Source organism: Leiobunum rupestre, chromosome 3 (assembly GCF_980474605.1).
Source record: "Leiobunum rupestre chromosome 3, qqLeiRupe1.1.hap1, whole genome shotgun sequence".
NCBI lineage: Eukaryota > Metazoa > Arthropoda > Arachnida > Opiliones > Sclerosomatidae > Leiobunum > Leiobunum rupestre.
In genome coordinates, this window is record NC_143386.1 from 58749521 (window position 1) to 58775144 (window position 25624).

General features: G+C 33.8%; 3 protein-coding genes across 4 annotated transcripts in view; all 3 read left to right on the forward strand.

The window, feature by feature from the left end:
• Positions 1-14294, forward strand: part of LOC149953206 (uncharacterized) — a 26194-nt gene extending 11900 nt beyond the window's left edge. Inside the window, exons 1-9 of one of the 2 annotated variants that reach the window (XM_090168808.1) lie at positions 10693-10892; positions 12352-12628; positions 12955-13038; positions 13104-13247; positions 13347-13476; positions 13545-13617; positions 13671-13740; positions 13809-13934; positions 14008-14294. In XM_090168808.1, the coding sequence (XP_090024934.1) occupies positions 12371-12628; positions 12955-13038; positions 13104-13247; positions 13347-13476; positions 13545-13617; positions 13671-13740; positions 13809-13934; positions 14008-14112 (990 nt within the window). In that variant the 5' untranslated portion in view covers positions 10693-10892; positions 12352-12370 and the 3' untranslated portion in view covers positions 14113-14294. Of the gene's footprint in view, positions 1-10692; positions 10893-12351; positions 12629-12954; positions 13039-13103; positions 13248-13346; positions 13477-13544; positions 13618-13670; positions 13741-13808; positions 13935-14007 lie in introns of those variants that run through there. The other variant, XM_090168809.1, reaches the window with a different exon arrangement.
• On the forward strand, positions 10886-12306 carry LOC149953208 (uncharacterized). Its single transcript, XM_090168804.1, has one exon. The coding sequence runs from the start codon at positions 10986-10988 to the stop codon at positions 12213-12215; it is 1230 nt and encodes a 409-aa protein (XP_090024930.1). The 5' UTR covers positions 10886-10985; the 3' UTR covers positions 12216-12306.
• Positions 14295-15270: 976 nt separating the features above from the next.
• arr (low-density lipoprotein receptor-related protein 6) overlaps positions 15271-25624 on the forward strand; it is a 52253-nt gene continuing 41899 nt past the window's right edge. The window contains exon 1 of the mRNA XM_090168810.1: positions 15271-15888. Within this exon, the coding sequence (XP_090024936.1) occupies positions 15822-15888 (67 nt within the window). The 5' untranslated portion in view covers positions 15271-15821. The remainder of the gene's footprint in view (positions 15889-25624) is intronic.

A 25624-nucleotide genomic window follows, 5' to 3' on the forward strand; every position in this document is an offset into this window, starting at 1 on the left:
AAAATACGTGGTGCCACCTACACTCGGAAAAGAAAAATGTATTTATTTAGTAAATGTATAGAGAGAAAAAAGGTGAAATTACCTATAATACTCAAAATTAAATAAAATTACGGAAAATAAGTAAATAATTATCTTTTAATATATATGTATGTATATTTATATATTAATATAATAATTTTCAAAAGTCGTCTGTCCTTGGAAAAGGATTAATTTTATGAGCTTTTTTCTACTAGCGTCTTTCTGGAGTTGATAATTATTGTATCTGCTTATTTTCCTTAGTCGTATGGTCACATAAATATGGATGATTATTTTGACCAGAGCATTAAGATTGTGTTTGCGTGTCAAGTTCGTCATAAAACATGTGCATATTCAATGTTGGAAAAATGTCGTCTGAGAGACTGAAGACCTTTTCACACGAGCCAACTTTTCAAATCAAAATGCTGAGTCAGCAAAAATGGATCAGTGATCCATTTTTTTCTCGCGTACTTTTTTGGTGGATCAACTCGTCGAACTTTTATTCCCACGAACCAACTAGTTGACTCAACTCAAGTTGACTCATCTAGTTGGATCAAAACGTTGGCTCGTGTGAAAAGGCCTTGAGAGTAACTGGCGCATTACCAAACACTTTATTTTTAAATTGATGTTTTTGCGACGGTTTTTATTGCTCCAAAGAACATCACTGCTTTCTCAATCAAGCTACAAATTTTAACAATCCAAGTCGATGGATGACATAGTCCACCCTTTAAAACGAGCAGAAGTTTAGTTGGGTCTTTTGCATAGTAATGATCAGTTAGTGAGGTGTTCGATAGTCATGGTTGCAATGAATATATTCATGAATGGTTGTATATAATTTAGGTTGGCTTAGGTTAAGGCAGGCTAAGGTTGGGGTAAGTTAGGTAAGGATTAAGTTATGTTAGGCTAGTACTAGGTTGAGGTTAAGGTTAAGGTAGGCTAAGGTTAAGTTATGTTAGGCTAGTACTAAGTTAAGGATATAGGTTAAGGTTAAGTTATGTTAGGCTAGTACTAGGTTAAGGATAAGGTAGGCTAGGGTGAAGTTAAGGCAGGCTAGGATTAGGTTACGGTTAAGGTAGACTAGAATTACGCTAAGCAGATTAGGATTAGGTTAAGGTTAAGGTAGGTTAGGGTTAAGTTATGTTAGGATAGTACTAGGTTAAGGGTAGCAAAATCGTGTGCAAAAATAATTATGTACATCTTCCAAGTACATAAAAGAATGCAAAACAAAACAAAATAAAATAAAATAAAAACACATTTGTTAGAAGAAAGCTTAAAACACAAAGTTCATAAATAACCCCTAATAGAAACCAAGGAGGATGTGCAGGAAAATTTAATTTAATGCATTTTAGGATTAGGGAAAAGTTAAGGTAGGTTAGAAATAATTTAGGGTTAAGGTAGGTTTGGGTAGCGCTCGGCGATTTGAATAATGCATAATTATCCGAAGTCTATCACCTCATTTGTTTCAGTTATTTTATTCGGATAAACAATTTAGTACGGTTAACCGATAAATATTATTATCCGTATAGATAAATCTGTCGAAGAATATTTTTTTATATACCACAAAGGTTCTTTCGTAACAAAGATATTTGAAAAATAAAAATCAGCGTTTATTTCATTTAATGAATAAAAAACATTCTTTAAAAAAAAGATATTTTTATGAATATATTTTTATTTTTGGTACGATTAATTTAAAGAGCAGCTAGCCGCTGAAGATTGTTCGTTTTGTTTTTAATATAATTTTTCCTGAAATATTATTATTCGAAGAAAAAAAAAATTAGAAAAATAATATTTGCCGTAAATCTATTACGAAAAATAATTAAATTGCTTTAAGTTAAGTTAGAAGAAACTAGGAGCAACAAACACAACACCCCAGGAAGAAACCACCTATGGACTGTGCGAAGGGTGATAAAATACGCGAAAAAGTAGATTAGTCCATAATTAAAAGGGATAATATAGCTAAACCTAAACAAATTTGAAGAAATTAAAATACTTACTAAGAACTCGTACCAATAGGTATTCGAGCAAACAAAAAGACGCGAATCTCGGATCAAATAGATCTTCGAGTAATAAACTACATAAAAACTACCACACTACCCCCCTTTTCGGCTTTTGAATTTTTTAATGTTTAGGCTTAGTTTCTCTTTTCGATATAACAGTCGCCAGCCAGATTTCCCGCACGGTACTGATGAGTTCCAAATAGAACGAAACCGGTCTACCGTTGGAATTTCTGGCTATTTTATTTAGTTTTTATGTAGTTTATAACTCGAAGATCTATTTGATCCGAGATTCGCGTCTTTTTGTTTGCTCGAAGACCTATTGGTACGAGTTATTAGTAAGTTTTTTTATTTCTTCAAATTTGTTTAGGGTTTAGCTATATTATCCCTTTTAATTATGGACTAATCTACTTTTTCGCGTATTTTATCATCATTAAATTGCTTTGCTAATCTAAAAACAATTAGTACTTTTTAAAATAAAATAAATAATTTATATTCGGTTAATTTTTTCTCTAAAATATCTCATTAACCGACCGAAAATTATTCTTTTAGGTAAACATTTTTAAACTTATATAACATTTTCCTTGGATAATGGATGGATAAGGCCGACCACTAGCAACAATTAATATTGGAATTTTTTATTTCTTACATCGTAAAATTATTATAAAACTTTCCAAATATATAAAAGAAATCTACGTTTTGGCATGACGAGTAAGCGAAATTAGTACGATTGATTTTTTACCTTTTTCGTAACTGATGACAGACTACCTAATGCAGCTCTATACTTATGGTAGAAATTAGTACATTCATGATCACACTTCGATTTCGCTTCCTTTCGCCAACTGCTGAAAATCTGCATTGGGCGTTAAGCGAACACATATAGGTCTCATTAGAGTTTTATAATAACATTATTCTTAACTGAGCGCACCAGAATTCGTAAGTTGGGAAAATGAAAATAATGTAATATTCCTAATGAAAATAATGCACGTAATAAATTTCAGATATATGACAAACAAGTAGCGCGTTCAAAATAAGGGAACTAAAAATTGGATATTGGAAATTTTTACTATAATATTTTTAATTCGGCATATATTGAGAGATTCATTAATATTTTGTCTAGGTTATTTGAGCTTAGGTGGATCAAAGTTTGGTAAGAAGAGGTATGCTGTGTTAAATAAGATTAAATTGGTTAATGTGAGGTTAAAATGGTTTAACCATGGACTAATTAACAACAGGGACGGTCCGGCCCGGGAAAAAGGTAAAAAGAACAAGCATCGACGCACTCTAGCGGTACTCGCGGGCATAAAAGGAAATGCTTGTATAGGCTGGTGATTCAAATAACCGGGGGGGGGGGGAGAAAATAGGGAAAGAAGCTTCCTTGGAATGCTTGGGCCTTTGGAATTTAAAAGTTGAACCATGAGATTACCATGCGGTGCTAATATATTAGTCTTTTAAATTAATCGTCGTAAAAATTTAGAATGTCGAGCTTTTCCGATAGTACATATAGTAAAATATTCTGCTTACCGTCTGAAAGCAATTCCCAAATTTGTTTCGGTAATTATTATCATCATAATATAATATTATTCATAAATATAAATGATTGTACCAAGGCTTAAAAGTTGTTTACCTTTTTTTGATGATGAATAATTTCCGAGATAATTTCGAATCTATCTTAGAATCGGAGGTGGAAAAATATCATTTAACTATACCAATTATACTAAAATAATAACTATAATTATAGTTATTTAACGTTATGAGAGACGTTTGGGGTTTCCTTTGTAAACAACAATCTGAAAATTCAAATCCCAACCGCTAAAACCGTTAAAAATCTGTTTCCTGTTTATGACGTTTGAATCACCAGGATAAAAAATATTTGCCTGGCAACGCTGCTGAACGCGTTAACACTTTTTTTTTGGGTCTTTATAGGGAAATGTTATAGATCTGGACCGTCCCTGTTGTTAATTAGTCCATGGTTTAACGGTAAAACAACTTATACTTTGACTAAAGGATAATTTTTAAGAAGTTTAAATATAGACCCGTGCTTAGTGAAAATTTTAGGCAGAAGTGTCGCCACCTACTGGTCGAGTTTGAAAATAACAATGTGAATGCAATTCTACGATGTTATACGTAAAATTCAAAAGTCGTCTGCCAAATTCATAAGAATAGTTAACACGACTGAATGTAATAGGTACTTAAATTATAACATGTTAACGTAACTTAAGTGAAGTTTATTATGACTTTTGAAATTATCATAGTTTGCCCGTTTAAGGATTTTCTATACTAAAATACATTTTTGAAAAAGAAATTGCAAAAACGAAAAAGAAAATATCTTTTATATTTATAGATAATTTATCAGAACTAATTATTTTTGAAACTTGCTATTCAATAGATTGTCTTTTCTAAGTGAAAAATATATAATGGAAGAATAAAAATAACGTTTTTTTCAGTTATAATAGCTATTTTATAAGATAAATTTATTTTTAAAAGTTTATCTCTCAAAAACTATCGTTCCATATTTCAAAAAAATAATACAACGAAAAAATCAATAATTGATGGCTTTGCGTAACTAAGTTATTTTATTTAATCAATTATTATTTAAGGAATAGCTTATATAAATTATCAATTGTAAAAAATAACTGGTAAACCTCTTTTCGTCGTTTTCCAATAATTTATCTAACCCGCTTAATTTCTTAGCTTACTTGCAAATAAAATATTTTTTCTATCTCGGTAAGCTAAAGTGATTAAAACAATATTTATAATTTTTTTGAGATTTAAAGTTATTTTATCGGATTTTATTTTTTTTTAATTTTTTTAATTAAATTATCTTTACAATTAACTAGAAGTAGAAAAACTTATAAAAATAACCGAATTTGGTGGTTATTTGAAAAATAACCGAAATTTCATCAGATAATGGATGGATAATGCCGACCACTATATTTGGGTAATATTAAGAATAAGGTAATTCAAAGCCTGGTTAGGTTAAGTTTAGGTGAGATTGGGACAGAGTTAGGTTAAGGTAAGAAAAGGTTAGATTAAGAATAAGCTAGGTCAAAGGTTAGGTTAAGGTTAGATTAAGAATAAGCTAGGTCAACGGTTAGGTTAAGGTTAGATTAAGAATAAGCTAGGTCAACGGTTAGGTTAAGGTTAGATTAAGAATAAGCTAGGTCAACGGTTAGGTTAAGGTTAGATTAAGAATAAGCTAGGTCAACGGTTAGGTTAAGGTTAGATTAAGAATAAGCTAGGTCAACGGTTAGGTTAAGATTAAGTGAGATTCGGGTACTATATGACCCTCTCCAAATTTGACTGGGAGGAGCAATTTAAGGCACACAGTATCGTTTGAACTTAACTAATTTCCCACGCTGTTCTTCAGAATTTGATTAGATGGATCTACTACCACAAGTAGAGGCCACTTGAAATTCGGGTAAATATTTTCAAATGCTTCTGTCACCCTTTAATATAATTTTCTTCGGTTCAAACCTTCAAAATATAAATAAGGTTTAATGAAATGAAGACTTGAAAAGTTTAAACTTCTGGCAATTTTACTATCCCTTCAAACCTCTTCATTTTACATTAAATATAGCTTTTCTATCAAATCGTATTTGAAATTTCCTAAAAGTGTCTTCACTTCAACCGAATCTAAATTATTATTTTTTAAATCATTAAATCGGGAACGTTTTAAGTGACCTTGATCCCTCCTACTTCTTAAATGTTGAAGGCCCTTGTTCTATCTTATATTGGCTCTCTCTATTCAATTTTAAAACCTTTATAAACGAACCACTCTAGTAACTGTTAAAGGCTTTACAAGCCCCTTTGACAACTATAGAAAATATCGACCTGATTATGAAGTTCAGGCATACGTCGCAAGTGAACTTGGCGCTGCGTTACGATGGCGATGAATCTTCTTCATCGGCTAATTTTGTAATTTTGGCTCGAGACCAGGGCTTATAGAAAATAAAAACGCTTACTTCGGAATAATAATAACAAATTATTTAAAGGGAACATAAAACTGGTATGGACGTTATTCCAATTTCCGTCAAGCGATGGTATTTGGATTCTTGGAATCTTTTAAAGGGACCATGCTTGAACAGATGCTATTTCAAGGCGGTTGTCACCCAGGTTTCCTTCAAATTAATTAATTTATTTTTATATTAAAAGATTTCTTTCGATTCCAAGTACTTAAATCTTTTATTTTTTGAAATTACCGTCACTGCTCAAAAGTGAGAGCGTGTATTTCTTTGTAATAATATGTACTTTCATGAATTTATTCATTTACCCATGAATATGGATCTGTAGCTATGGTACCTTCATCGTCAAAAGGAGGTTGAACTAACTTTCGATTTACGTCATTCAACTTTTTAAATAAACCAATCGGAGGTTACGATTTTATTTTCGTAATTCGAAGAGCGCGCCCTTAAAAAATCGTCTGCTTCAGTGCTTTCATCATCGTCCTTTCTTTGCGGGTTTGTTTATAGTCAGGGCGGTTTAATTTGTTATTTAAATACGTTTGAAAGTTAGTTTTATTGTTTTCTCTTCTAATATGGAATGTTCAAAGGTGGATCTTTTGAAAGTTATTCTTTCCACCGCTTGTGATACCACGGCCAACTTTGATCACGCGCTGTTCGCGCTACAGCGGCCAACACATTCGTCGAAATTCCGCGAGCAAGGATTTCCCCCCCATAAACTGTACTATAATGTGTAGGAGGTCAGCGCCACGCTCGGTTTTTATATTAGCTTCAATGTAAAAGCTATTCTAAAAATAATAATCCGCTAGGGGCGCTGACGTCATACACATCTTTTGCTCATAGGTTAACACAGAAACATCAACGAATGAGATGGCCGCTGTAGCGCGATAGATGCGCGAGACATCAAAGTTGGCCGTCACGCAGTCGTGATACTCACAACAACCTAAAACTAATTCGGTTAAGTAACGGCCTAGGCTTATCATCATTTGAAATAAAGAGAAAAGATTCTAATATTTTTCCCTGCTTTATCTGGACAAATAATAATAATAATTCGCAAAGAGTTTAAAAATTGTGCTTTAGCTGCGTGTAGGATGTAAAAAATGCCCTTGTGCTTGCATTAATCATTTTTCTGATTAAGTTTTTGTAAAGTTGCAACGAATCATCAAGATTCTATATTTGAATGATATGATGAATATCACATTTTGAAGATGAATGGGTGGTGCAGGTGGTCAAACATTCATTTTCTGTCTAGGAACGTAAACCAAAATATTCTACCAGTTGAAGTCGAGGATTTTAAAAAGTCCTTCTTCCTTATCAAAGGCTAATATGGCCATAACGTTTTGAGATAATGATTCATCACTTATTGTTGTTATTTTATTTAAACTATTTTCAATATCACGCGCTACTTTGGCATTTTTCTTAGGCATTGATTCTCGATTCTCGAACAAGCTCGAAGCCTCGAACCAATTTTATTTTTTATTTTTTTATTCGGGACAATTCAGTCCGCTCGTCCACCTGATTAATCAGGGCGAGATATGTGTAACGGCCACGCCAACGGGGGGATACGCGGTGACAGGGGTGGGGGACACCCGTGGTGGAAGTATTCCGACCACCCGTTAGGGGATTGGTGGTCGTCCTCACACGGCCATCCACAAACTCTGCCAAGTCTGCATCCCAGACGCTTGGGATTACAGGATTACGCCACTACTCCGGGCGCCTTGAACCCATTCAACTCAATCGCCGAGGATAGGAATTTTCATTCAGAGGCGATAGCAGACGACGCGTACCAGAAGGGGCGGAGCCGCGAATGGCGCGAAGTTTTTAGACAAACCTCGTTTTGACGAGGATGCCTACAGCACTATAGCTGATCCATATTCATGGGTAAATGAATAAATTCATGCTCCTTTATAAATCATATTTTCTCGATGTAATAGATTTACATACTCGCTATATGTAATTCTTGCCAAAAGCATTTTGAAAAATCCCAGTTAAAGGGATCCATCACTCACAACAGGGGGAGGCATAGGGGTCACATAAAATCCAGACTTGCAGTGTGCTTCAAAACCAGTTTTTTTGTGACCCCTATGCCTTCCCCTGTTGTGAGTGAGGAATCCCTTTAATAACATTCGACGTTTTGTAGGCGGCCGACGGTCGGCTGACCCTTTTACCCCTAGGACATTTCGACCCTAAATCCAAAGGTCGGCCGACTTTAGTGTTTAGTACCTTTTGCCGACGTCGGCCCGACTCTAATTTGCTACAGGGGTATTAGCAATCTTCAATCGCTCTATTTCGTCAGGTCGTCTTCAGGGCCGCCTTATCCATAAGGCAGACTAGGCAAAGTGCCTAGGGCCTACGGAACGTTTAGGAGACATTAGGGCCTACGTTTCCACATAATAGGGCCAGGGCCGTGCAGAGGTATCCTGGGGCCCGCGGTCAAACTTACTCACGGGCCCCTTCGATTTGCACCCCCCCCCCTTTGAGCCCTGAAACGTTTTCCCAAATTACCTTGATTTGCACCCCCCTTGAGCTTCTTTGATGGGCCCTACAGCTATGGGCCCCCCTCTTAGGCCCTTTTCATCCGGGCCCCGGGGATTTTGCCCCCCCTGCCCCCCCCTCTGCACGGCCCTGAATAAGGCCTACGAAGGTCCGAAAAGTCGGTAAATTAGAGATTTTTGCCTAAGACCAACGGAAAGGTTAAAACGGCTCTGGTCGTCTTCCAGTTTTATGGAAGCGAACTAATGTTACCATTATCAAAAAGTTTCCAAATTCCAATGCGGTTGACATTTAAAGGGAATATAACCTCTGGTATTTCTGTCGCGCTCCGAGGGTTCCAATATTGTCCGCTGCCTCCCATGGTTTTTCACACCTGCGGCGCTGATAATCGCTGATTGTGAAGGAAATAAAGGAAATTGATGGGGTCTTCCATAAAGAACGCGTTGGAGGTTCTATTCCCTTTAACATGTCTGCCGCGTAAAGTACTTGAAACAAACGTTGCAGATAACTTGGTGATGTTCCTCAAAAACCGATCTTTCTTCTCGAGGGACAAGCAGGGGTTTTGTTTTAAGCCGGTCGTGGTTTACGAACCTCATCTCAACCCTTGAGGATGTAACTATGTGCTTAGATATGGAGATTCCGTGAACCTGGTTTACCTTGACCTTCGTACTTAAGGCTATCAATACAGTCCCTCATACGCTGCTCATTCGTAAATTAGAGGGCTTACTAGCTTAGAGAGATATTCCACCAATGATTGTAAACTGGATCGCGGATTTTTTTAGTGGTCGAACCTAGCGTCTGGTCCTGCGTGGAGTTTGTTCGGAATGGTATGACGGAATGGTATGGGTGCCTCAAGGATCTGTGTTGGACCCTATTCTATTTATAATTTGTATTAATGACCTTCCCCTGGTAATCAAAGAGTCTTTCCTCAAATTGCTTGCTGATGACAATAAGATTGGTCATAAAATTGCTTCCCAGGCAGACTCTGTATCTCTCTAACGAGACATCGATGCTATAGACCATTGGGTCTCCTCTAAATTGCATGGGCTTCAATAATACTAAATCGGTCGTTCTTCACTGCGGGGCAAATAACCCTCTTTAGGTGGTAAAGTGATAGAGGGCCATGCTGTGGTTCGGGACCTTGGGATCAGGCTTATGTTAGGGAATGCCCACAGCAAAGTAGCCTCTGCGCGTGGTATGAACGGTTAAATAGGTTAAATATAATGTCCCTGAAGAACAGGCGTCTTTGCGCTGACCTTGTCGAAGCCTTTAAAATCATTTATGGCGTGTATGACGTGGCTACAGCAGACTTCTTTGACATCTAGTGGGAAGGGTGAAAGGCTCCAACAATCCAAAAACAGATGGTGCAATGGTGTAGCCAGGAGGGTTTTCTTTACTCAGAGACAGGGCCGGATTAAGACTTTATGGGGCCCTGGGCCCAAGTTAATTTTGGTGCCCCCCCCCCCCCCCTTTCAATATGGAGCGAAGCGAGCTAGGCGCTTCCTCAATTTATAATTGAGAAATGGAAGGAAAATTCATTTTGCTGCCAGATGGGGCTAGACGGAAGTCCGTCAGAGAATGTGACAATCAAACATTTTTGGTTCATATAGGGGTGGACGCATTTACTAAAATTACTCCGGAAAATATTTTTCGAACACTCTTGGTGCCCCTTGTAGGCTTGGTGCCCTAGGCCCAGGCCTATTCGGCCTATTGGTTAATCCGGCCCTGCTCAGAGAGTTGTTAAATTTTGAAATGACATAATCCTCCGCTTCGGCCTTCAAATGTCGATTAGATAAATTTCGTAACTGATGTTGAGCTATTTTTATATCATTCTAATTTTTTTCCCGGTATTATTCTAATGTATTCCTTTTTCCTTTTAACGATAGGTCGTATTAATTACCGTATTTACTATTTTATTTTTATTTTCTCCATTTGTATAATGTAGCTATGTATAGTATTTCCTTTTTGTTCAATATTATATCGCGTTTTCTTTCTTTGGATATTGTATTATTTCTTTGTATCACGAGTCAGGGCTCAATAAGTGTACAGCTTTTTTTCACCTGAATTAAACCAATTATTATTGTATTTAGTTAAATTTGAAATTCCCCCCATTTCACAGACAAGCTCTTCACCAAGTAACGGCCAACTTAGATCCGTTCGAGGAATCGAGCGCATCTAACTTGGCCGTGACCAAGCTAAACTGAATTGGTTGTCTGTCTGCTTAGAAATAAGAAAGAAATACACTTTTGTAAAACGTAGAAGATGAATCATGGGCCAAATAATGATGTGTCCACCGCTGCCTTAAATTCTTACTTTATTTTATGATGAACTTAGAATTAGAACAAGTTTAGTTGTTTATGATGCAATTTTTTTAAAATTGAAGTGGAAACGAAGCGATATGAAATTTCGTATAACACCGAAGCTTAAGGTATTTTAACTCTTTACTAAAGAGTCTTTAGTGTAAAGCTAGATCGTGCTTGCAGTTCTACGCATTTCTCGTAAAATTATTACTAAGAGAACGATGTCGTACGATTTACATACTGCTACAAGTGTGGGGGATTACAAAGGTGTCAAAGAATATTTGGAGATTCCATGCTATTTGGACAGTGTAAACTCTTCCAATAAAAGTAGTTGGACTCCTCTAATGTATGCCGCGTATTACGGCCATGTTGAAATTTTACAACTCCTCCTCGAAAACGGTGCTGATGTTAATTGCAGAAATAATCAACAACAAACATCACTAATGCTCTCAGCTATGTGTGGCAATGATAATTGTTGCCTAGTTTTGCTCAAGCATCGAGCGAGAGTAGATGATAGAGACGGTATGTCGTGGACTTCCCTAGTATATTCAGTTAGCGCGGGATATCCCAGTGTTGTTCAGTTGTTAATTCGTTATGGAGCTGATGTAAATGTTTTTATTGAGAAAGATAAAATGACAACGTTTTTAATTGCGGCTGCATCGGGTCACGAACAAATTTTGAGGTTGTTAGCTGAAGCTGGTGCAAATCAATATGTTAAATCATCTTTGGGCAAATCTGCACAGGCGCTAGCTTTAGAAAACGGACATACCCATTTAGCGAAGTTCTTTGATAGTGGAAGTAATACTCTATTTGGTTTTCCAACGAATGATTATCAAGTTACTGGAACACCTAAGATAGTAGAATCAAGATGCAATTATCTCCAAAGTCCAAAGGTTTCATCACCTATTTCACCTTTTCAACTTGAACCTCCCTTCCCCAAAGATCTAAGAGCCTTACTGAATATTTTAGGACTATCTGAATATTGCGATTTATTTGAAAAGAGAGGTATTGCTATGACGGAATTTCTTAAACTGAATGGCGAAAGTTTAAAAGAAATTGGTGTTAACAAATTAGGACCACGTTGTAAAATGAATAGTGCCATAACTCGGATTAACTCCAACAATATCCCTGATAAGCCTAAACCACTCACTTCTGATATTCACGTTGAAACAAAAGCTCCAGAATCTACTTCAGCCATGCCTAGAGAACAACTTATGTTCATATTAAGTCCTCTGCTCTCGTTACAATTAAAAAGTGAACAGCTGAAACATAATGTGGCTACCTTAAAAGAAAAAGTTACCAAAAATAGCAGAAAACACTATAAAACACTCGCTAGTATTGTCACGAAAGATATAGAAGAAACTGAACAACTGTCATTGGGCATTGAAGAAAATTTATCATACATTTTAAAAATTCTCAACGAATCGATTGAACCAACGATTAGATTTTAAATTATATATTTTTTAGCCAAAGATTAAGTGCCATGATAAATGATTTTAACCATTCTTATTATACTTAAATTATATACTATTTTTGAGATAAATAAATATTTATTATACAATTAATAGTTTGTTTTTATTGCTTTAGTTTTTTTTAATTCAACACTATGAATGAAATTGACGATGCTCTTGAAAAGAACGCCCTACTTCTTACGGAAATGGAAGAAGAAATCAGTACCCTTCCGAGTGCTCAAAATAACTGGTTTTATATGTTACCAAAATCAATAATTAAAAAACCATCGGATGGCAGTGAAATGGAGGATGAAATGAAAGCCATTGATGTTTATGCTGAATTGATTAAACATGAAAATAAAGGGGAAAATAGCGGTAGCATTTTTAATGAGTCTTACTATAGTACTGCGATGGTAAGTTCATTTATGTAATAGTGATATTATGAGTAGAAACATAAGTGTATAATATTTTTGCATAAGTGTGTCAATTCCTATTCTTCACATCCAAAAATTTAACTGAGAGCTATACACAATACAGATTGCATTAAGGGCTTCCTCGCCGTTTTACATTCGCTTGTTAACACGTGACACTTAGCCTTTGACAGCGCTAGGGGAAGATTTTCTTCTTGTGATGACGTCAGTCCGTTTCTAGCTCTCAGTAAAATATGCTCCAAAGTAACAAACTTGTGGAACAATATTATAGACTTATGGTAGAAATAATTGTAGCCTATTTTTTTCAGCCTGAAACTGACGACAAGGAGCTTGAAGTAGTCTTTCTAAGCCAAAAGAATTATAACAAACTTATAATATCTGATTTAAGTCATGTACGATCCTTTTAATTTACTATGAAACTAATTTAATGTGAAAATTAAATACTTGATTAATTTAGGTGGAGTACTTATGCAAAGCAATGAGAATTAGGGAGTTGACTTTCAGTGAATTAAGCGAATTTTGTTCATTTCTGGAAAGTAACGAAGAAAGTATTCCACTTAGAACTGGAATACATGTTTTTAAGGAAGCAATATTTTATCAAGTTGGTTTTAAAATTGTTAAAAATATTTATAATTATACCATGAATTTATTCATATGAATAAATTCATGATTATACGTATATTGATGTTGAAAATTTCAGATACAAAAAATAAATAAGGATAACAAAATGCCAGCGAGTTTACACGCAAACATTAAAAATTTGAGCGTTAAATATCCGGCTTTCATTCACCAGGGTGTTTTAACACCATGTTTTGAAGACAAATTGAATGGTATTTCTAATTTTTTTTAACATAATAATAATTTTGCTTTTAAAAGTTGCGTCCATGTTTTATTACAGAATTATCACAAATTGATGTTATTTGCGCTATATTTAGTGTGTTGCCATTGAACTTCATAGTTAAATCAATAAAGTAAAATTTATTACTTTAATAATTTCAAAATTTATTTTAATTTAGTTGTTTAGTTTTATATCAGCTTCTGACATAGTAGAAGAAAATTACATTTCCATTCTGGAGGTTGTTATAAACAAAAATGTAAGATTTTATATTAGAAATTACTTTTAAAATAAATTTTTCATTTAAATTTTTTTTTTTAAATTCAGTTTGATCTTGACGAAGGAAGTGTGATGAAAATTCTTAACTACACGAAAATAATCAATGAGAAAAATGTTAAAAGTACTAAAATTGGCAAATTTTTATTATGCTTTTTGAATTCGTACAAAGATAAGGTACGCAACAATTATATTATTTTTGTCAAAATTCCATTTTAATATAAATTCATGTCCAATTTTTTTAAAATAGCTATCAAAAATACAAATGGATATTTTATATAAAATAATTGATGACCATAAGTCCTTCATGAAGAAACCGGCTTTGGCAAAGTTAAATAGTATTGCCAGTAAATAATAAAATAAGTTACTTATGGGATCATTTGTTATTGCTATTGTTTTTGCTTTTTACAACAGCAATTCCCACACCTGCGGCAACAGCAAACACAGCACCAATTGCCGTTAACCATGGCCAATTATCAGAAGCAAATGTTTTACATTTCTTCAACACAACTGACCACCCACCATTGGCTCTGACATATTCGCATATGACTCTTCGAACATAACAAACTGTGAAGTAAAACAGCCGTTCTTTAAGCGATGTTGCAGATGCCATGAAGACACTCTCTAATGTTTCATTACCAGTAACAAGTAGACTGATTGCTTTGGCCAAAATGACCAAAACCTTGATAACATCTTCAAGGTGTAAATGAGGGAAAAATGTATTTAGTAGTCCTTCTAGGGCATTTTGAGTCAGATCTATCAACTTCAATTTATTTGCTAGTTCAGTAGCGCTCTGTAGTATCATTCTTTTATCCGGATCTTGTTCACATTTAGCAACAACTTCCATCAAATTCCTCACTTGTTGCTGTAAGTCTTGCTTGTTTGCTTGGTGATAGGGATTCATTTGAATCATGTCAGAATTAGCCTCCTGAAATTCAGGGGCATAGTTTCCAATGATAGTCTTGTAAAGCATACATCCAACTTGTTCAGTATCATCTTTAAAGCTAGAAATGTCATCCATTTTTTAAACTACGCTCAATTCCAACCCCTAGTTTAACGCTATATGTTTTTTGTAATGTTAAATAATTATAATGGGAATTTTCATAGGTATACTTCAGACGCTTAAGTTTTACTTTCACTTTCTTACAGCGTTGCCAGCCTGATCATCTTACCAACAACCAGAAATTGTGTTTTTTATAGAAAAGGATAAGGCTTTTACGGGATATGTTAAAATTATGAAAAATTGTCATGGAAATAGATTTCAACAATATTCCCGGCTTATCACTGATTTCTACCATTATTTAACAATTGTCGGTATTCTATTTTCTTCTATTGTAAATGGCACCAAGGGTAAAATTATCGTATAAAACGATAATTATCATGCCGCCTGGCAATGCTGCGTTTTCATCTACGCAATAATTTATTTACGTAAGATGTCGCTACAATCGCAAAATATTCGTTGATAAACCATCGATATTCGGTGGGGGAGAAGTGAAAACACATCTAGCCGCTTATCGTCTGCTATAAGTGATTTAGTTTAATTTCTTTATAAATACGCCACGTTACTTATTAGATGCTACTTATAAATTCTAGAAAGCGATTTCGTTTATAATTCTCCGAAAATCAACCAAATTGCGAATTATTTAAACGTTAAATCAAACAAACGAGTTTAGTTACGATAAATAGTGCTAAAAAACGCGATGCGGAGTGATATTCCTCATTCTGAAAATAGATCCTAATGATAGAGAGGAACCGTAGAGGGGAGGGGGGATGCTAGAAGTTGAAGATGGAATTCGGAATCGACCAATGAGCGCCCTTTATGAAGGGAAGAGTGAACCCGAAAAGTTTCTTTGCCGTTGTTCGCGCCTCCGCGCTCCGTAAACGACCGCGATAGTCCAGAACTTTTGCCAAGTTTGGTGTGTGAATTCATCCCGTGTTCTTTATGATTTTCAACGTCAAAAGAAGACTTTTATTATTATTTTGAAGTGATAATTGTTCGCGAGAACAACGTACGTTTCCAAATGTTGACCCCGGTACTGGAGGAAGTTTTATTATCATCTTAGAATGATTCATCTTCGACTTCTACTAGTTTGTTTCTCATGCGGAATTTTCACAGTCTTCGGTCTCGAAGGTAAGAGCACTCGTTTTTGTTGTGTTTCTTCGGTTAGCCGAGGCCCGATCATCCCGACGATGCTGAGGCCCGCTTAGGTTACCCAACGTACGCCCGGTTGATGGATGGTATTTTGTTGCGTCTCTCGTGATATATTGCATGGAACATATCTAAAAGATTGCCAATAACGTAGAAAATAATTTAAGTTAGAAATGGTCAAAGATGCTTAATTTAAGCTTCGATATATATTTACAAAAATTATAAATATAATCAGTTCTCGCGTAATTGTTTGACCGTTACCAAATCGTCGTTTTTATTCTATTTTTAGCTCTCGTTGTCGCTAAAGATAATTTAGCAGTTTAAAAACTACTAGACTCGATAGTTTTATCTCGGTGACAATTTTGACAGTACTTTATTGCGATCGTAAAGAGGATAAAACGAATGTGGGGGCGGAGATAGAAAAATAACAATAGGCCCAGTGGAGGATTAAATTAATATTAATAAAAGCTCTTTTTATATCTGCTGATAAAATGTATCATTCCATCAACGGTGGTAGTGACAATAAGTGGAATTTGTGGGGAAGTTCTAAAGAAAAACGTAAAAACTTAAGTTGCGCAAAAATTCTCGAAATAAAGCGTAGAAAATGGTAATTTCGTAGTGGAAGTCGTGACAGCGTATTTTTGAAAGCTATTAACCTGTCTTCGGTATGTCAGAAACCATTTGTCTAGAATAAATATCCAACCCCTGTTTGACCTTTAGATCTTTTTCATTTCGTGAATTTGGCTGGTTCTTATACTCTAGTTGGCTTATAATTGAAAATTCGTTTCTTGCTTAAAGTAAAAAAGTCCGCCTTAAAAATGCCCGATTTTTTATAGCACTCAAACGATTTTTACTTCCAATATCTAATCTCTGAAAATTAAACAGGGTGGCCACAAACCAAGGAATTTAGAATGTCTGCTAATGGAATGGGTCAGGGAATTTTAAGAACCGGTAAAAAGTGTGGGAATTTTAATTTTGTGAAGGTGACCTGAAATAAAATAAAGTTTTTAAACATTACTATGATTTATTTTTATTTAAAACATAAACTGAAGAATCACCTTTTTACTAAAATATGATTAAGTAAATTCTTTTACTTCTGATAAACGCAGTTTTACTCCTGATAAACGCAGTTTTACTCCTGATAAACGCAGTTTTACTTCTGATAAACGCAGTTTTACTTCTGATAAACGCAGTTTTACTTCTGATAAACGCAGTTTTACTTCTGATAAACGCGGTTTTACTTCTGATAAACGCGGTTTTACTCCTGATAAACGCGGTTTTGCTCCTGATAATCGCGGTTTTACTCCTGATAAACGCGGTTTTGCTCCTGATAAACGCGGTTTTGCTCCTGATAATCGCGGTTTTGCTCCTGATAATCGCGGTTTTACTCCTGATAATCGCGGTTTTACTCCTGATAATCGCGGTTTTACTCCTGATAATCGCGGTTTTACTCCTGATAATCGCGGTTTTACTCCTGATAAACGCGGTTTTACTCCTGATAAACGCGGTTTTACTCCTGATAAACGCGGTTTTACTCCTGATAAACGCGGTTTTACTCCTGATAAACGCAGTTCTTCAACTTACCATAAAATAAACAATTAAGTAAAAAATGATCGAAATTTGACCTTGTAAATGTCAGGAAATTGTTCTTAAAATAACGTGGCAACCATGTTGAATTAAATCTTCAATTGAAAATTATCTTATGCCTCAATAGTTAACCACGAAAAACGTAAATATGATTGAACTTGGATTTTCATCCATTTGGGCCTTACCTGTGACCTACCTTGGGCGGATAAAGCCGTGTACAAAAGATGCCATGAAAAACGGTCCTTTTGTCATTTGACACTCTGCCTGACAGCAACGATCCATAACGTTGCGTCCCTCCCGAGTTTTTTCTCAGATTTTTCTCTTCGATGAGGTGCAGATAATAAACCCACAAAAAGAGCTTGACCATTAATATTGACCGGGCTGTTCGTTTCTAAAAATAACTTCAAGAAAGTAATTTTCTGATCGGAAAACGTTTTCGTTCAACTCTGAATGTTCTCTATGAAGTTGGCCTTCTTTAAGCCAGCAATGTACAGAACTATCTCATATTTTAACAAAAACCAGTTGACACAAAAATCAGGGAATTAGATTATTTTTTAAATGCCACTGATTTAGAAGATTGGTTTTTTGGAAAAGTCAAGTTACTGGGAAAATTGGGTTTTCGGTAAACTCAGGCTACTGGGAAATTGGGTTTTTGGAAAAGTCAGGCGACTGGGAAAATTGGGTTTTTGGTAAAGTCAGGCGACTGGAAAATTGGATTTTTGGAAAAGTCAAGCCACTGGGAAATTGTTTTTTTTTTGGAAAGGTCAGGCGACTGGGAAATTGGGTTTGTGGAAAATGGAAAATTGGGTTTGTGGTAAAGGCAAGCCACTGGAAAATTGGGTTTTTGGAAAAGTCAGGCGACTGGGAAATTAGGTTTTTGGAAAAGTCGGGGTATTTAATATTAAGGTCAGTATATATTACTAAATTTCCTTAAATTTGTCTAAATAAAGTTGTGGAAAAAATATCTGGAAATTGGGCAAAGAAAACCCATTTAATTCAAAATTTTGATTCACAAGCCACCACAACCTACTATGTATACAACCATCAAACGTTGCTAAATAACACGCTAAACGAACGCTAGATAGTACCCCCGAAAAAACTCATCGGGGCTGTTTTATGGATAACAATAATTAGCCATTTTCCCAGTCATCATCGCTGTGACGTTTGCCCTGTGCCGCGGTTCTTTAACGATATTATTTGCATTTCTTTACTAAGCGGACTACCCTAATGACAAAATGAAATATAATTTAGTCTAAAGGGGGCGCACTGCGCGGTTCGAAGTTGTGACCTTGATGGGAGTCGAAACCCGCTGCCCCCTAGCGGCGACTCTATCCGTATATATTTATTGCCCCCCTCGCTTTTATATATTTTGGTATACCCTGTAATATTAGGTAAGATGCCGAAAATTTATCTTTCTTTCGGGCCCTCGTGACAAAAAAAACCGCGTGATTATGTAGTTTAAATCGGACTTCTGACCCCTCTCTTGCATTTTTTTTCGCGTGGGGGATGGACATGGTTTTATCCCCCCCCCCCATGCAGGTGCCTTGTTAACATTTCAAAAGTTTATTTTTTATCCCCAAGACTGGCGTCTATTTTAGGAATTTTCAGATGGCGGGTTTATGATTTGGGTGTTGTCGACTGTCCGCGTTTTCGGTTGATTTCATTTAATCGCAGTGGGTGATTAAAATTAAATGAAGTGCTTTTATTTTTTTTATAATCAGGCCGATTTAAATGAAGTTATATATATTAATTGCCAAATTACAAGTAGTTATTGAAATTAATTGCCAAATTACAAGTAGTTATTGAAATTAATTGCCAAATTACAAGTAGTTATTGAAATTAATTGCCAAATTACAAGTAGTTATTGAAATTAATTGCCAAATTACAAGTAGTTATTGAAATTAATTGCCAAATTACAAGTAGTTATTGAAATTAATTGCCAAATTACAAGTAGTTATTGAAATTAATTGCCAAATTACAAGTAGTTATTGAAATTAATTGCCAAATTACAAGTAGTTATTGAAATTAATTGCCAAATTACAAGTAGTTATTGAAATTAATTGCCAAATTACAAGTAGTTATTGAAATTAATTGCCAAATTACAAGTAGTTATTGAAATTAATTGCCAAATTACAAGTAGTTATTTAAATTAATTGCCAAATTACAAGTAGTTATTTAAATTAATTGCCAAATTACAAGTAGTTATTTAAATTAATTGCCAAATTACAAGTAGTTATTTAAATTAATTGCCAAATTACAAGTAGTTATTGAAATTAATTGCCAAATTAAAAGTAGTTATTGAAATTAATTGCCAAATTACAAGTAGTTATTGAAATTAATTGCCAAATTACAAGTAGTTATTTAAATTAATTGCCAAATTACAAGTAGTTATTGAAATTAATTGCCAAATTACAAGTAGTTATTAAAATTAATTGCCAAATTACAAGTAGTTATTGAAATTAATTGCCAAATTACAAGTAGTTATTTAAATTAATTGCCAAATTACAAGTAGTTGTTACATTTAAATTAATTGACAAATTACAAGTAGTTGTTACATTTAAATTAATTGACAAATTACAAGTAGTTATTACATTTAAATTAATTGACAAATTACAAGTAGTTATTACATTTAAATTAATTGACAAATTACAAGTAGTTATTACATTTAAATTAATTGCCAAATTACAAGTAGTTATTTCATTTAAATTAATTGCCAAATTACAAGTAGTTATTTCATTTAAATTAATTGCCAAATTACAAGTAGTTATTTCATTTAATTTAGATTTATATTACATCTGCACGCAAATTAATTATCAATTTGTCGTGGAAAAATAGGTATAATGTTTAAAGTTCAATGAAATAATAAAAAAATCAATTAATTAAAAATCAGATTTAGGTCAAATTTAAAAAACAATTGACAAACCTGTTGGTAATAAAACACACATTTTTAAAAATGGTGATGATGTAAATATTATGAAATAAACTACATAAGTAGATTTTTCGTGGTTTAAATAAATCTTTTATTTATAGATATTTACAACTCAACTGTTGTAAGTAATGTTAGTCAGTTGAAATTACTGAATTTGAAAATGGTCTCCTTACTAAAATGTAAAGTAAAAATTATTTAATTTGGTTTAAAAGGTCTAGTAAAAATCGGGAAATCGCCAAGTAATTACCTTGTTCAGTTTATATACAGCCAAGTAACATAATAACAATAAATAAGTGTCATACTTATTGCTATTATGTTACTTACTCTAATAGTAATCATATACGCGAATCAGTGGTGTAGAATAGGGGATTAGTTCCCCTGCCATATCCCCCCCTCCCATTTTGCATGGTTGCCACACGTCAGGTAATTTAAAAATTGGCCTAAAAGGTCAGGGAATTTTAAGAATTTGAAAACGGTTATTTAAATGTCAGGGAATTAGATTTTCTTTTCGCACTTTTGGAAGGTAATTGTACTCTAGATCTACGACAAATATTTTGATTATCATTCATTTCCTTGAAAGTTTGGCTTATTTTTTCAACATAGAAATAACCTTTTTACTGAAATATAAGTCCAATTAAATTTATTAACTTTTTATAAAAGTGAAATATAAAATAAAAAATATTTTGGCATTAAAAAGTTAAGGGAAAATCTCTAAAATTGGTTGGGGAATTTTAATCTGAAAATTTTGTGGCAACCCTGCTTTGATTTTACTATATCTTCATTCCCTTGTTATAACCCCCTCTGTAATTTTTAATAACGGGCCTTCATCCAATATCTATCGCGACGTCTTGTTCCTTGGCGTCTGTCTCTTAAAATGGCCGAAGGTCCGTTCGTCTTGTTAGCTTAGGTAATTTATTCAGACTTCAATTAAAGGGGCGGTCAAGTCCGCTTTCTCTGCCACCCCCCCCCCCCACTCGTACTATCTAAGGTACGGTATTAAACCTACGAATTAGTATCAGTATGCGAAGAAAAAACTGAGACTTTCGCAATTGGAAAAGCGAAGGGAAAATTGTTGGAAATATAAGATTTTTATCTCGGCCACGAGAGAGCGCAATCAACGTACATCGGACGGAGCCACTAGAGCTTCATTTTTTTTGGCAAATTACTTTTCAACGGAGGCCCCAGCATTATTATTTAAAAGATTAAAAGATAAGGTAGAGTTGTTGCCCCCCGCCATCCACCATCCCACCCTGATCGCGAGCCTACCTGATTAGCATAATGTATCTTTCACATCATCAAATTTTTATTTAAACTTGTATCTTTTAGTAGTAACTATATTTAGGGATGCACCGATATGGGTACAGCCGATGTATCGGCTATTCGTGACCAGTAATATCGGACGATATTAACAAAGTTAACTATCATAACAGTAGTGTATATGATAAAATCATTGGAAAAGACGGTTCAGGGCACTGAAATACCATTTTATTCTAGTTTTTCATGAAAAACAGTTTGCATTCTATCACAAACCGAATATTGTTGTTTTTTATTTATTTAAACTCGTCCCCCTGTCTAGGAAAAAGGTATGGTCAGGCGTACGTGGCGCGGCCAATTATATAAAATATTATAATTAGTTAGTTAATCGAAAAATTTCTAATTTTGAGAATTTGTAAAAAGTCGGGGAATTTTGAGAATTTGTAAAACGTCGGGGAATTTTGAGAATTTGTAAAACGTCGGGGAATTTTGAAAAAAAATTGAAAGTCGGGGAATTTTGAAAAAAAATTGAAAGTCGGGGAATTTTGAAAAAAAATTGAAAGTCGGGGAATTTTGAAAAAAAATTGAAAGTCGGGGAATTTTGAAAAAAAAATTGAAAGTCGGGGAATTTTGGAAAAAAAATTGAAAGTCGGGGAATTTTGGAAAAAAAATTGAAAGTCGGGGAATTTTGGAAAAAAAATTGAAAGTCGGGGAATTTTGAAAAAAATTGAAAGTCGGGGAATTTTGAAAAAAATTGAAAGTCGGGGAATTTTGAAAAAATTTAGAAAGTCGGGGAATTTTGAAAAAATTTAGAAAGTCGGGGAATTTTGAAAAAATTTAGAAAGTCGGGGAATTTTGAAAAAATTTAGAAAGTCGGGGAATTTTGAAAAAATTTAGAAAGTCGGGGAATTTTGAAAAAATTTAGAAAGTCGGGGAATTTTGAAAAAATTTAGAAAGTCGGGGAATTTTGAAAAAATTTAGAAAGTCGGGGAATTTTGAAAAAATTTAGAAAGTCGGGGAATTTTGAAAAAATTTAGAAAGTCGGGGAATTTTGAAAAAATTTAGAAAGTCGGGGAATTTTGAAAAAATTTAGAAAGTCGGGGAATTTTGAAAAAATTTAGAAAGTCGGGGAATTTTGAAAAAATTTAGAAAGTCGGGGAATTTTGAAAAAATTTAGAAAGTCGGGGAATTTTGAAAAAATTTAGAAAGTCGGGGAATTTTGAAAAAATTTAGAAAGTCGGGGAATTTTGAAAAAATTTAGAAAGTCGGGGAATTTTGGAAAAATTTAGAAAGTCGGGGAATTTTGAAAAAATTTAGAAAGTCGGGGAATTTTGAAAAAATTTAGAAAGTCGGGGAATTTTGAAAAAATTTAGAAAGTCGGGGAATTTTGAAAAAATTTAGAAAGTCGGGGAATTTTGAAAAAATTTAGAAAGTCGGGGAATTTTGAAAAAATTTAGAAAGTCGGGGAATTTTGAAAAAATTTAGAAAGTCGGGGAATTTTGAAAAAATTTAGAAAGTCGGGGAATTTTGAAAAAATTTAGAAAGTCGGGGAATTTTGAAAAAATTTAGAAAGTCGGGGAATTTTGAAAAAATTTAGAAAGTCGGGGAATTTTGAAAAAAATTAGAAAGTCGGGGAATTTTGAAAAAAATTAGAAAGTCGGGGAATTTTGAAAAAAATTAGAAAGTCGGGGAATTTTGAAAAAATTTAGAAAGTCGGGGAATTTTGAAAAAATTTAGAAAGTCGGGGAATTTTGAAACCTGATTATGATAGTGTACCAAAATAGTTTTCATAGTAGCATCTATACGAGTTGGTTCGTCCATTCTCAGTAACATAAATACGTTCTTGCAATAATGTGTATATGCTTAACGAACCTTTTGTCTCTCAACCTTATTTCGACGTTCTGAATTTGGTTTCTAAAACCTTTGAACTGTTCATAATGGTTGTTTAAATCTGGAAGATTAGCTGAAGTGGTTAGACTCATAAACCTGATTTTGTCAACTTTGTGCAATTATACCCGAATCATTAGGAAGCACGTACACCAAATTTACACACACACTTTTTTGATTTTTAATAAAAATTAAATCAATTAATTTTTTTTATTCAATTGGATTTTTTAATTATATTGAGTTTAGGGATGAACCGATATATCGGCCTTTTTTTCTAATATCGGTATCGGCCAATATCGGCTTAAGCGAAGCCGATATTGGCCGATACCGGTATCAGAAAAATATTTTCAGAAAAACATTTCAAAATAAGAAAATTCTCGATAAACTAACTAATGATAATAATTTATTTGATTGGCCGCGCCACGTACGCCAGACTTCAGAAGCTAGATCATAAGAACAAATAAGAAACAACGATATTCGATTTGTGATCGAAAATATGTATCACGTAAAATGAAAAGAAACCTATTCGGATATGCTCTGCAAACTTTTTTTAATGAAAAATTAGAATAAAATGGTATGACAGTGTACTGAACCGTCTTTTACAATGATTTTAATACTGTTATGATAGATCACTTTGTTAATATCAGCCTATATATCGACTGTACCCATATCGGTGCACCCCTAATTGAAATTTTTTTATTGTTATACAATTAATGGCTCATTTCCTGTATAATTAACGGATATTTTACTTTTATCAATTAGCTAATCTTGAATTAAATTAAATCTTAATTAAATTTATTTACTATTTAATATTTTAGTTTGCTCAGATTTGCTATGTATTTTAAGATTTTTCCCCATTTATTTCAATGATGTATTTGCTTAACATTCTTTTTGAAAAACTTAAATAAAACAGTTACTAGGTTAAAGTTCAAGATCAGGGAATTTTAGGAATTTTTAAAACTTAAATTAAACATTTACAGTGCTACCACTGGTCCGACAAACCAGGGAATTTTAGCTCTAAAAAGTAAGAAATATCAGGAAATTTTAAGCATTGGTAAAAAGTCATTAAATTTAATTTTGTCTTAACTTTTATCACTGTAGTTTGACTATGGTTCTCTAACACATTTTGTGGCTATTATTTAGTTTCTTAAAAGCTTTGGTCATTTTTTGAACGTTGCAATAACATTTTTTTAAATTAAATCATAACATTTGTACTAAATATAAGTTAAATAAACGTATTAACTTCTAATAAAAATAAAATATATATAAAACAGGGTTGCCACACGTCAGGGAAATCAGGAAAAAGTCAGGTAATTTAAAAATGGGCCTAAAATGTCAGGGAATTTTAAGAATTGGTAAAAATTCAGGGAAAAGTCAGATAATTCAATTTTATCTTGGAACTTTTTGAGGTAATTTTTCTCTAGATCTATGACAAATTCCACGATTATCATTTATTTCCTTGAATGTTTGGCTAATTTTTTCAACATTGCAAGAACCTTTTTACTGTAATATAAGTTCATCTAAATTTATTAACTTCTGAGAAAAGTAAAGTATAAAAGACAAATTTTGGCCTTAATAAGTCAGGTAAAATCTCTTAAATGGTCAGGGAATAGTCAGGGAATTTGAATCTGAAAATTTTGTGGCAACCCTGTAAAAGGTATAATTTTTACCTTAAAAGTTTAAGGAAAACTTCTAAAAATAGAGGGAAAAGTCAGGGAATTTGATTCGAAAAATATTGTGGCAACCCTGATCTGTAGATAATAAATATGTCGTTTTATACCAAAAATATGACTAAGTATTTATTTAATTTAATAATAAAATCGTCGTTAAGTTAGATATAATTTCCCTAGTAAATTTTATATAATCCATTAAAAAAATTTATCTTATATACTGTTCTTAAATTCGTGAACAAGTAGTACCCAACCCTTACTTAAGTCTATCCACATCTCGCTAAAAAAAAGGTAATAAAAATAGTTGCTCGGAGAAAAAAGTACCTATGTGGTTCTAGCTCGTTTAGTTCTGAAATCCGCTTTTGGCCTGTAATCAAGTCCGTTTTTGCCG